We start from the raw sequence: 12,119 nt of genomic DNA on the forward strand, positions 1-12,119 counted from the left end.
GCGAGAGGTGCAGGCAGAGTCGACAGGGGAGTGGCATCAGTCGACTCACTGCCGTGGAGACACCACGGTAAGTCGATCTAAGTACGTCGACTTCAGCTACGTTATTCACGTAGCTGAAGTTGTGTAACTTAGATCGATCCTCCCACCCAGTGTAGACCAGGGCTAAGAAGACAAGAGGCAGAAACAAAGTAGGGGTGGAAGGATGCAGTTGAATACATACTCATTTTACGCCTGTATTTGCCATGTTTTCAAATTATTGCTATCATTGGATTAAGGGATCCTCCACTGGTGTTGATCAGTCTACATCAGCAGATGATCTGGCCCAAGGTTCCAACTATCTTGGCTTCCCCTGGAGTCATCATTAACTGGCTGGTTTCTTATAAGCACCAGAAATGGCTTTTAGGGAGAGATGTGAAGGTGTGCCCCAGCCTGTAACCAATCCCTTGGGAGTGACCCCGTTAGTGTGCCAGGCCCCAAGAACACATGCAGTTCCACAGGGGTTGGCCCCAAGACAGCAAAACTGGGTCTTCAGGCGCCAGCGAACCTGTCTCCCTCCATGGCTCCCTGCAATGAATCCTGTGGGAGCCTTGTACTGCGTTCCTTCAGCACACAATGCTCTCAGCATTTCCAGCGACCCCAGGCAGCCTTTTTAAAACATTAGTCACCTGATTCATATTGATTCTATCTGTCTCTCTCTCTTCTGTCCTTCATCCCAGGTGTGTGTCTGTCTCTCTCCAAAGGCAGCTCTTAACCTAGCCACGTGACACCTTTCTCCTTTGTTCTCCAGCTGGGGTCTTTGCTCTGCTTCCCTGCAGAGAGGTGGGGGAAAATCTCCTTCCTTTTGGCCATTGGTTACTAGGTGTAAATGTCCTGTCCACTGGGGTTTCCATTATCTTTCCAGATCTTCCACTGATATCAGTCAGTTTCAACCAGTCCTTTAACGGACGCTTTCATGCCTCCCCGGACAGTTATGTGACATAACACCTTATGTGCCTCGCTCTGCCCCAAGAGCAGCTTTTCAACCCTTTACACTCCATGCAGAGCCACACAAAGCACAGAGGGAAACTGAGGCATGCATAAACATCATGAACATATGACCAAAATTCCCACTTCGTCACCACCCTATCAATTAGTTCAGGGAGGCTGCAAGGGAGAAAGCATGGATACGTTTGTTGGAGAAACTGACTTAGATGAACAATGCTGACGTGATTGGTGGAGCAGAAGAAGTGGGGAGGGAGAGTGACACAATAAGAGACTAGATTGGACAAATAGGTGGTGCTAAAGAGTCAGTTTCTTCAGGCTTTTCTAAAAATCACTTTCTGCCTCTCTCCCTCTTTGTCCTTCCTCTTCCTCCTCCTTGCACTGACAGTGAATGCTACCCCCAAAGGGATCCATCCCACCGCACTGTGAGCATCTCTTCATTCTCCCAACCCGTCTTTATGCCATCAGTGGCTCCCTTTCCCTATGGTATCCTTAGCAAGGCCATCAGAAGCCCTCCACTCACCTCAAGATCCTGCCTTGGGTTTTTGGGAGCTTTGCTTCTTACCCCCAATTCTGCCCAGGTTGCTAGGAGCTTGTCTCCTCCCTGCTACCCCATATCCTGCCTCCAGAATTAGGAGCTTCCTGTCTTCCCCTCTCTTCTCAGACCCTGCCTGTGGTGTCAGGCACACTCTCCATGTGTTTGCAGCTGTCCTTTCGAAAATCCTTAATGTCTGTGCATCTCCATCTCAGCTCTTGTGACAAGTACTCATCAACTGATATGCTTTAAATCAAACTTTCCATTCATATTTTGTGTGCACAATCCCTTTCTACTCAGTGCATCTGCTGGGCCTTTCCTTCCCACCCCACGCCTCTGCACATCATCACACTGAAAGTGCTTGTCTGACAGCCAACGGAAAGATCAGCATCTGCTAACATAAGCTAGGAATATGAGCTCCCAAGTTACTCCTCTCTGTGCATTCCTGCACTGGAGCTGTCATGCTTGCTGCACATGTTGGGCTGCCGAGCACATAAATACCTGATCTGGCCCAGGACAGTGACTGCTGGGCTTGCTTAAAGGATTGCTCATGAGCCCTGGATGGCAGACGAATGTGGAACTCAGGCACCTGGTGAAGTGACCTTTGGTTTGGTAGTGGCTGTGAGGTTGTGAGTGCTGGGTTCCTACATCTTAGTTTGATGGTGACTAGGGTAGCTGGTGAGTGTTGGACCATGCAGACTCTGGTTTGCCATTGCAGGGTTGTTCTTGGTGGCTGGGCTGCTGCAGGTGGGTTTTTTTCCTCCTCAGTAAAATAGCAGTGGAACATTTTGCTTTGGGGCAAAAGAAGAAAACAGCACTTAAAAATGATAAGGTGGGAAGAGAAAGACAGGTCACATATTGGGTCAGTCGTCCTCAACAGTGTCACTTGGATTTGTGTCCTTTGTTCTGAACTCCTTATTGATGGTAATTGTGACGTGGTGATCACCGGTAACAACAGGATGCACAGAGGGGATAGCTGGCTTCTGGCATAGAGGGGCTAATTCTGCTGAGTGTTTTCAGGGAGTTGCACGTCCGCCACTTTGCCATGTACCATTGGGCAGCAGATAATCCCATGTACTGAATGAATAAATCCACTTGTTGTCAGCTCCCATCAGTGTCACATGCATGAAAGCCTGATGCTATTTAAAGAGACATACTGTGCAAATAAGTCTAAATGCCATGAGAGAACATGTTTACTGTCTGGCTTGTGATGGAGCACCACGTGTGTTGAACTTCCTGGTGTAACACAGCAGTTCTGAGCAGGGGCTACCATGAGCCAGATTAGATGAACTAAGAACCAACCCCAAACCAGACCTGTTCCCTTAAGAACTTTGGACTCACCCTATGAGAACAAACCAGTGGATCTCCTCTTAAAGTTTTGGAGCTGTGCTGAAACCGATAAGATTGTTTCACGTGAGGATTCTTGATGTTTCCATTTTCGCTGATTTCACATCCTTCAGATTTCTGTCATGCTGTCAGAGGTCTGGTCCTTCAGCAGCAACCTCCTGGGTACTTGACAGGGTTGTGTACTCACTTTGGGTCTGGTTGCTCAAGTGAGGACCCTAAATAGCACTCTGAAAGGGATGGAGTCTCAGCCCTTCAGCCAAGTCCCTCTGGATCCTCAGCCCTTCTGGGCTCCTGGGGAGCAAACAGACAACTTAGGATCAGGAAAATAAAAGAACAAAAAAAATATACAGTCCCAGGCGAGCTACTGGCCTCTCTTTCTTCAGAGAGGCCTTGGACAGGCCACAGTCTGTCTCAAAGTCTGCTGGCTCACCAGGAGAGGGACCTTTGCCTCAGGGGACTTGGGCCTTCTTTTAGGAAAGGGAGCAGGCTCTGCTCTCTGCCAGGCCTCTCCATGGCAACTGGGAAACTCCGCGCTCTGCTCTGCTCTTCTCCCAGAGCTGCCTGCTACTGAGCTAAGTGTACCCCCTCTTGAACTCGTCCTCCATTCTTGACATGACTTTCAGACGCAGCAGGGCAGGGCCACTCCAGCCCAGAGCAACTCCTTAACCGCTTCCTGCCTGGTGCGAGGTTTACAGAACCCTCTCACACATGCTCATTTTTAGTTCAAATATCAAGCCCACCTTTGCACATGCATTCCTTTTTTTCCCCCCTTGGAAATGGGCTTATTTTCATTTAAGTGAAAAATTGGCAAGCGTGGCAATATGATTATTATTTATTATTTGGTACGTGATAGAATGGGCTTACTGTGACTTTGCAGCAAAATGAAAAAAACCTCAGATTTCTACTGATTTCAGTTTTTGTTGCAAATATTTCACGTACTTCTGTCCAGCACTTTCTTTTAGGGATTGCCAGTGCCAATTTTTATTTTTACTTAATTATCTTGTTGTTTACAGAATCGGTTTTAAACTTCAGGTGCTTTGAGGAAAGCATGAAACCCCAGTTAGTCTCCTCCTGACTGTGCAAAACTGTATAACGGGGGCAAGTAGATTTCTTTTAGACATCAGCTAATGGTCATTATGGGTCTGATCCAGAACCCATAACAGTTAATGGAAGTGTTTCCATTGACCACAGTTAACTTTGGATCTGGCCCTATATACACTGAAGCATGAGGTTAGTTGCTAATATGTAACTGCATGAATTAATCTTCATAAATAAGCCAGATCTTGAGATCTTTAATCAGTTTCTACATAGTCCTTATTCAGACAAACTGCCATTAAGTTGATAGGAGTTTGCATGGGTGATAGCCCAGGCCAAGTCAGGCCTTCGGGGTAAGGTGTGTAAATGATTAATCATTTAAGGCCAGATTCTGCCACCTCTGCTCCCTTTGAGAAGTACCTTATTGCTCAAGTGCTCCCATTGAAATCCTTGGGACTGCTTGTGTAGTATGATACTGCTCAGCATGAGTAAGGTCACCAGAATCAATTTGTCTCAATAATATCCTGCAGCAGTGAGTCCCACAGGCCAACTACATGTTGTATAAAAACACTCACTTTTTTCCATGTTAAGTGTGTTTCTTCTTTTAATTTTTAGTGTCCTGTAATTTATCCTTGTATTGTGGGAAACAGGAGCACTAGACTAGCCTTTACTAGGCCCATCATTTTGTCCTAGTCTTGAGTGTAGCCTATTTTCACAAACTCTCCTCAGTCCCAAACCATGCTTATTTCCACTTGGGATGGAAGCAGAAATAACAACATGCCAGGAGGGTGGCTGTTCTCGTGTTCTTTCCAGTGTGCCCAGAATGAGGGCTTTCTAGAAGGCTTGGAACCATGCCTGGTACCATTCCAGTGCCTGGCACCACATGAAATCATTGACACCTCTGCAAAGGGGGTGTAAAACCCCACCACTTTGATTTGACAGCATTTTACACCCACTCTGTGCTCTCATTGCACAGGTGTCAATAACACCAACAGGTGCAAGGCAGTGGAGGATCTGGCCCCTTGTTACTGCAAGATTTCTAGCCCAAAGAGCTTCAGGTCAGCATCCAAAATGCTTGGATGCTGAACCAGAATTCTTAATCCTTTGAAGTTCACCACACAGCTGAACATCCCCGAACTCTGGGAAAGTTCAGATATGGATTTGATCTTCCTGGCTTGTATCCATCACCAGTTACTCAGGGGCGATGCGGGGCACTGATAACTGTTTAATTGCCTTTAAAGTAAAGCAGGGTCAACACGAAAGAAAATTTCAGGCAAAACTCCAAACACCCCAAGTTAACGATGGTTAAGGGAAGTAGGGCAACCTGTAGCCTACCATCCTACCATGGCTTTATTCCCCCTCTCTCTCTCTTGCTGCTGTCTCAGGTCTGCATTTTACATGATATAGGACCCACTGGTATCAGTGGAGAAAAGAATAGGGGCTCACTTTTGTGGCATGATTTGGTCCACTTCTACTGCAAGAGAGGAGAATTGCCTTCCCCCCTTCCCCAGCATTCTAAGTGAAGGGCTGTCAGCTGCAATTCATGGGGAAGTATAGCTGCTAAAGGTGACCGTGTAGCGTTTCGGAAGAGCTTGCAGAGAAGCTACCATCTCGTAACACTAGACAATCATCCAGCCCATTTAACAAACGCATGCAGCTCCACTTTCCGGGCAGGTGGTACAATCACAAATACCGGGCAGATGAATGTGAATGAAAAGCAATTCCTCTGTACTGTTTGGACGGATCCCACCCCTGGTTCCTGCTGGCTCCTGTCCCGGCCTCATAGCTACATTCGCGCACGGTGTCCTGTGAGTCAAGAGATGAGAGAGGGCAGTGCCTCTCATTGCCAAGAACTAGTCAGATGAGATGGGCTTAAACCCAGAGGGATGCGAGCCCCTCTGGGGGGGTGAAGTAGAGATGGAGGGGGGCAAGTGAAGGTGTTACATTACTCCTGCTAAGGGTTACATGGCCCTCGTGCTGGTCTCCATTATTAGCCGAGTTACAGGAGCATCCTGACAGCTAATCAGCTTCCTGCATAGATCTTAAAAACCAGTAATTAGCACCTGCAAGGTCACAAGTCAGCAATGAAGCTCTATTGGCCTTGCACAGACTTTTGTAACCCCTCTCCCCAGCTTGGAGGATTTGGGGTGCTGCACAGGCATAGTCCTCTGCAAGGTGAGGGCACCCAGGTTGTGTCTGGGAGCCTCACATGGAACCCAGTGTTTGTGTGGTTATTTGTGTTCTTCATTTACTACAGACTCCCTAAGCCTCTCTGGACAGACTATTCTAGGCTTGGCCTGCTCTCTGGTAATTGCATCCATATTAAAGCAGACCCTCCCCCCGACAGGGCTCTTCCTTGCCCTGTCCTTGCCGGCTCAGAGCTGGGCAGTGATACATGAGTTTTGCTAGAGCAGTGATGTGCAAAAGTGATGCCAGTAGCTGGCAAAGGTTAGGAGAAGAAGGTAAAGTTGTGCCCTATTTAAGGCCGGTTCCGTTTTGGTTTATTGCTCTTTGCTAACTATGTGGATTGCTACTAGTCCCTTCTAATCCATGCATCAATAGAACCACTATTCAGAGCTACATGCTATGTCTCACCCACATTCAATCATTGTGGGAGTGGGAGAGTGGGGTCTGGGGGAGCCGCTCATTACTGCAGTGGTAAGTTGAGAATTGAATATGGTACATTGCAGCTCTGTGACGCCATGGAGTGGAGGAGGGGTAGGACTCTGCTGAAACAGTTCCAAGGGTAAGCTATATTTAGGCTGCTGGACAGAGATTGTGTCATTCTCTGTAGCTTCCTAGCACACACAGCCTTCCATTACATAGGGGTCCTGATACAGACAATAATAAAAATATAATATTTTGCACTCATAAAGCATCTTTCATCAGATGATTGCAAAGTGCTCTGCAAAGGCAGGTAAGTTTTATTGTCCCCATTTTGCAGATGGAGAAGGTAAGGGACAGAGAGATCTTGTGACTTGCCTACCCTCACAAACCAAGTTGGTGGCAAACTCTGGAATGGAGCCTGAAAGTATTAATTCCCAGCCCCCCTGCTCTAACCAGTGGGCAGTGCTGCCTTGCAGAAATGGACTGCTGAGGCAGCAGTGTGATCCTGCACCAGATCGTCATTCATTGTGTTGAAATACTGTGTAGTGTATCGAGCCTGGCGTTCACCACAGATTTGGAGTCCGAATGTAGATAAACCCAAATTCCCCCCTCAGAATTCAGATACCAGAAGGTTATTATGCATTTTCCTGCAAAAATAAACATGGGACGCTCCTTAGGCCTGCACCAAAACTGCTGAAGGTGGCACAAGCCAGGTTAAAGCCGAGCATAAAACGGTGGAGTAGCAAGTGAATTGTTGCTTTAATGTCTTATTTTCGCCTGTTTCAAGAAGACCAGCTAGTAATATAACTGAATTCTTTCCTCCAAGTGATATCGTCATAAATCTCTGCCTCTTCATGCCCCCGTCTGCTCACACTTTTGGAATAGTAACCAAACAGTACCTTGGGTGAGTGCTGCAATCCATCACTCATTCATGCTGGATGTGCGGCCAGAGCTGCCACAACAGGGTTTTTTCCAAAGCAGTGAATCTCCCCTGTGATTAGATAACACAGGGCTTGTCAACTGCAAGGTGTATCATCCTTCACGGTCATGGGAGCCCCTAAAGGGAGGACTGTAAAGAAAGATAAGGCCAGCTGTTCAGTTCTGTAGCCAGTGCGGTGATCACACTTCTCATGAAATGCCTTGTCTCTCTTTCCACCCCCTGGTAACCTTTGTGGTTGGTGTGTCAGTCTCTCAGCTCTGGAGAGCTGGTGTGTTGAATGCCAGTGACTGAGCTCTGGGAACGTGCCGAGAAGTTGGGGGGCTTTTTTTATGCCTAGTGTTGGGGACTCAGCCCTGAGAAATGTATGTATGGAAAGGTCATTGTGCTTTTGTGCAGGTGTGTGTATGCACAGTGCTGGCATTGGAGCTATAGAATTGCAAAGAAAAGTTAGGTGAGTGCCCAGTGCCAAGGTGCCCAGTGCCAAGCTCTGGGGATGCTCCGCATGACCTTGTGAGCCGACGGTACAGTTATTTTCTCATCTCATTTGCTGTGGATGTTTGAGGTGTCTGAATCTTTGATCTTGCCTTCCCCTCCTATTAACGGTCCATCAGGTTGTAGTACTTTTTTCTTCTGCCCGGTGGAGTGTGCCCTCTGACCAGTCAGGTGCATGTCCTCTGCATTCCTCCAACCTCTGTTCTCTCCATTTATCTCCTCACCTGAGGGTGTGCCAGACCCTCATTCTGAGCCATCTGTGTGTCAAAGTGCAAGGGGATGTTTGCACTGTGGAGGCAAGAGGACACAATAATGCCCCATAGAAGAGCCCCGCTGCTCTGTGGATGTATTTTACAGCAGTGGCGTCCCCCACAGTGCTAGCAGAAGCAGGACTCATGTTTGCAGTATTATTAGCTAGAGCTATTACTATTCATATAGCATTGTGATTCAAGAGTTGTCCATGAGTAGAAAATCCCTTTCACCTCCTGCCCATCTCCCCAGCTAAAACATAGAATGGGGAATAAATTATGATGTTAGTGATGGACTCTGCCATGGACAGGTGGGTACGTGTTCAGGTTCATTAGGCAGTCATCAGAAGGGCTGGCAATTTGGTTACTGACTGTGGCATCCCACCCTCCCTCCCTGGTCTGATCTGACCTTGGAGAGTGGGTGGAATGAATGCAGATAGGTTGACCTGCCATGGAGCATTAGTGGGATTTTGTATTCCAGTAGCGGTACGTCACTATCACTGTGGCAAGCCACGCCGTATTTGGGCAGCTCCTTTCTCCGAGGTGCTGACTTGAAGACAGAAGGGGGAATTGATTTCAGAGAAATCTTCCTAAATATGAATGAGTCTTAGGGGGTATTTTTTCCTTAAATGCAACCTTGTCAGGCCAAGAACTTGATGAGACCCCTCCAAATACCAACAGGTATCTTGTGAAATGAAGGACATTGGTTCTTTGTGGAAGGGGTCAGTGAACCGGCTTCTTCACAGTAGTACAATAGCTGCATTTTTATGAGATTGCTGTAGAATAAAACTGCATACTGCAGATTTCTGTTGTCATGGATTGCTTCCTGCTTAGTGGTGGTGATGGGAAGATGATGTCTAGGAGTTATCACCACCAAGCAATGTGTGTCACTGAAGCTTGGTTCATAGGAGAGTTCTATGAGAATTGCAGTACCACATGTATACTTACACGCAAACAATGTGTTTGTGTGTGTCTCTCTCTCTCTCGGAATGTCACTGATTCCATTGCAGCCTGCTAATATATCTCCCCGCACCCCAGCTATGAAATTGATATTTCCTGAGATCACAGGTGTGGAAGTGGATCTATCAAGTGGCTTCTGATTCTGCAGAGAAGAATAAACACCTTGAAAGAATCAGAAAGGGACTATCCCAGAGACACATGTACCTTTTCTTCCAATGTGAGAGAGGCTGAGAGTGTCACTGGTTTCTGTCTGGGAGACATGACCTCCTCACTAAGGCTTGAGAACTACAGTTTCCAAAGTGCCATGCAGAAAGCTCTACCTGTCTGTCAGGAGGAGAAGTTCTATGCTTAATGGTTGGTGGAAGAACATACTCAGCAAGTTAAGGGACACCAAGAAATAAAGCTGTGTGGGAAGAAGTTCCTGGGGGATTGTCAGGTTACTAGGAGTTTGATGCTGTGGCACAGCATTGCAGTGTGTTTTGATTGTGAAGATGATGGCTGCAGGGCAACCAGTTACAGTATTGGGGGGGGGGGGGTAGTCTAGCTAGAGTTCATCCTTCTTTTGGATGGTTGGCTAATCCTGCCCTGGTGGACTTTTGAAAACTGGTCTTGCACCTATATATATATTGCCTGGTTTTGCCTGCACACTGCCTGCCTTAGGCTATCTCTTCACGGCAGAGTTAACTAGAGTTAGCTACACTCACCACAAACACTCACTGTGGGCAGGGGTGAAAGTAACTCCGGACACTTACTGGTATGGGGTCGGGGCTGGCTCCAGTCCCCGGAAAGGGCGGGGCCTTGGGCAGAAGGGGCGGGGCTGGGGGGGTCAGCATCCCTCAGCCAGCCCTTCCAGGCCACCTGGCCCACGCCGACCAGGGCTCCAGTGGCGATTTAAAGAGCCCACGGCAGCAGCGTCTGGAGCCCCGGGCCCTTTTAAATCGCCGGCCTCGGGGCAGCTGCTCCCTTCCACCCCCTTCCTCGCCCGTTGGCGGCCGGGGTGGGGGAGCAAAAGGGGCAGGGACGGTAAAGCGCTGCCTGGTCCTTTGCCACGGCAGCGTTTAACGGTGCTGTCCCTTCCCCCCACCCCCTCGGCAGCCCTGCCTGTATGGACCCTACCAGAAGGGCTAACAACGGGGGAGGCAAAAGGGGCAGGGACATTAAAGTGCCGTTCAGCAGTGCTTTACTGTGGGCTGCATACAGGCCGGTGCAGGTTCTTACCGGTACGCTGTACTGGCCCACTTTCACCCCTGGCTGTGGGTTCATTAACTCCTCTTCGGTTAGCCGATCTGGAGTGAGAGTGGTCACGCTGCAATATAACTCTCGAGCAACACAGAGTGATTGTATTAGCAGCACAGGGTTTTGATGAGTTATGCTGACTTGAGCTGCAGCTTGTACTCCCAAGGGGCCAACCAACTCAATTTAAAAGCACCATCACATTTGAGTTGAGGTTTGTGTGTATGATCAGGACTCAAGTTGGGGGCCACACTCAATTTATAACTACAGTTAACTCTGCATTGAAGACAAGTCCTCCAAGTAGCCATGTTTTGGATGGGTCGAGGATTGAGAGAAAGGATGGTCTTGTGATTAAGACACTGGACTGGGTCTCCAGAAGTGGTCAGTTCCTGGGTCTGCCATAGACTTCTTGTGTAACACTGGGCAAATCCTTTGCCCTTTCTGTGTCTCACCTCACCTGCTGCAAAATGTGTATTTTTCTCTCCTACTATGTGTATGTACAATACCTAGCACAATGGGCCCATCCAAGGCCCACTGAAGTCAGTTGTAGTTGAGATTGTGGATTAGACGTTCAGTCATCTGAGAGTCATGGCATGAGCATAGGACTGTGAGCCAGGAACCGCCTGCATTCTGTGCCAGGTTCTGCAAGTGCCTACCTGTGTCGGATTGGACATGCCATTTAGTCCTCTGCCTCAGTTTCCCGATGAGCGAAATAGGGATAGTATTATTTGCCAACTTTTATAGGGGAGGGGATGGTGAGGATGAATTCATGTTTTCTGAAATGCAGTATAAATGCTAAGTACTATTATTATAGTTTCTGCTTGTTTGCTCATTGGAGCATGAAAGGGAGGGTCAGAAGGGGTGGGAAATGGGTAAGAGGGGACAATGTGTGTTATGATTTCTAATGTAACCTAAGACATGTCTTCTAACCTTTGCTTCTGTTTCTCTTTTCTCTTCCAGGTGGAGCGGGAAATAGCCATCCTGAAGTTGATAGAACACCCCCATGTTTTAAAGCTACATGACGTTTATGAAAATAAAAAATATTTGTAGGTATTATTGGCTTTTGCCAGGGAGTAAGAAGGGAAATGGAAGGGAAGGATTTTGCGGGGAGAAATGTTTGGAGACAGCATAACAGTGCAAAGAGACTGGAATAGGATTTGAGGTCACTCTAAACTTTGCTGCCCATATGGTGCCTGCTATCAGCACTTGACTGAGAAAGGAATGGTTTTCATTGACTTGATTTCCTTGTTCCCCCTTTTCTTCTGTTTTTCCCCCTTTCCTGTCTTAAAAAAAAATTTAAAGTACAAACAAGCCTTTTTCTATAATATTTAGCTGATATAGAGGGACAAAATCCAGGTCTGTAGACTCCAAATTTGACCCGCCTCAAAACTGTTATAATCTGGTGAATAAAATCCTCCAGATTCTCAATATTTTAAACTAAACCCTCAGCACTTTCACCAAGAAAATTAATTTTTAAAATGTCCAAACAATAATAGCTATTGTTTTTGTAGGGCCTACATGTCTACACCCGTCAGTGATATTGGTCCACAGACAGAATTATTTTAGCTTGACAAGGTACCAGATAGTTTGAAATTGTTGTCAAACAAACAAGACACATTAATCTTGGCTCAACTGAAAAAAAAATCAATGTTTTCCAAATGGAAAAGGGCAAATCCAGAAGGTAGTTAAATGTGATTTCCAGGTTTTTAACAGGGTATTGCAAGCAAGGGGAGAGTGTTTA

General features: G+C 47.2%; 1 protein-coding gene across 9 annotated transcripts in view; it reads left to right on the plus strand.

Annotated features, from left to right (window-relative positions):
• The window catches only part of BRSK2 (BR serine/threonine kinase 2), a 427,682-nt gene that overhangs the window by 278,443 nt on the left and 137,120 nt on the right, over positions 1 to 12,119 (plus strand). For all 9 annotated transcript variants that reach the window (XM_078853168.1, XM_073347202.2, XM_073347203.2 and 6 more), the window contains exon 3: positions 11,339 to 11,424. In XM_078853168.1, coding sequence (XP_078709294.1) covers positions 11,339 to 11,424 — 86 coding nt within the window. The remainder of the gene's footprint in view (positions 1 to 11,338; positions 11,425 to 12,119) is intronic.

Source organism: Lepidochelys kempii, chromosome 6 (assembly GCF_965140285.1).
Source record: "Lepidochelys kempii isolate rLepKem1 chromosome 6, rLepKem1.hap1, whole genome shotgun sequence".
Classification (NCBI taxonomy): domain Eukaryota; kingdom Metazoa; phylum Chordata; order Testudines; family Cheloniidae; genus Lepidochelys; species Lepidochelys kempii.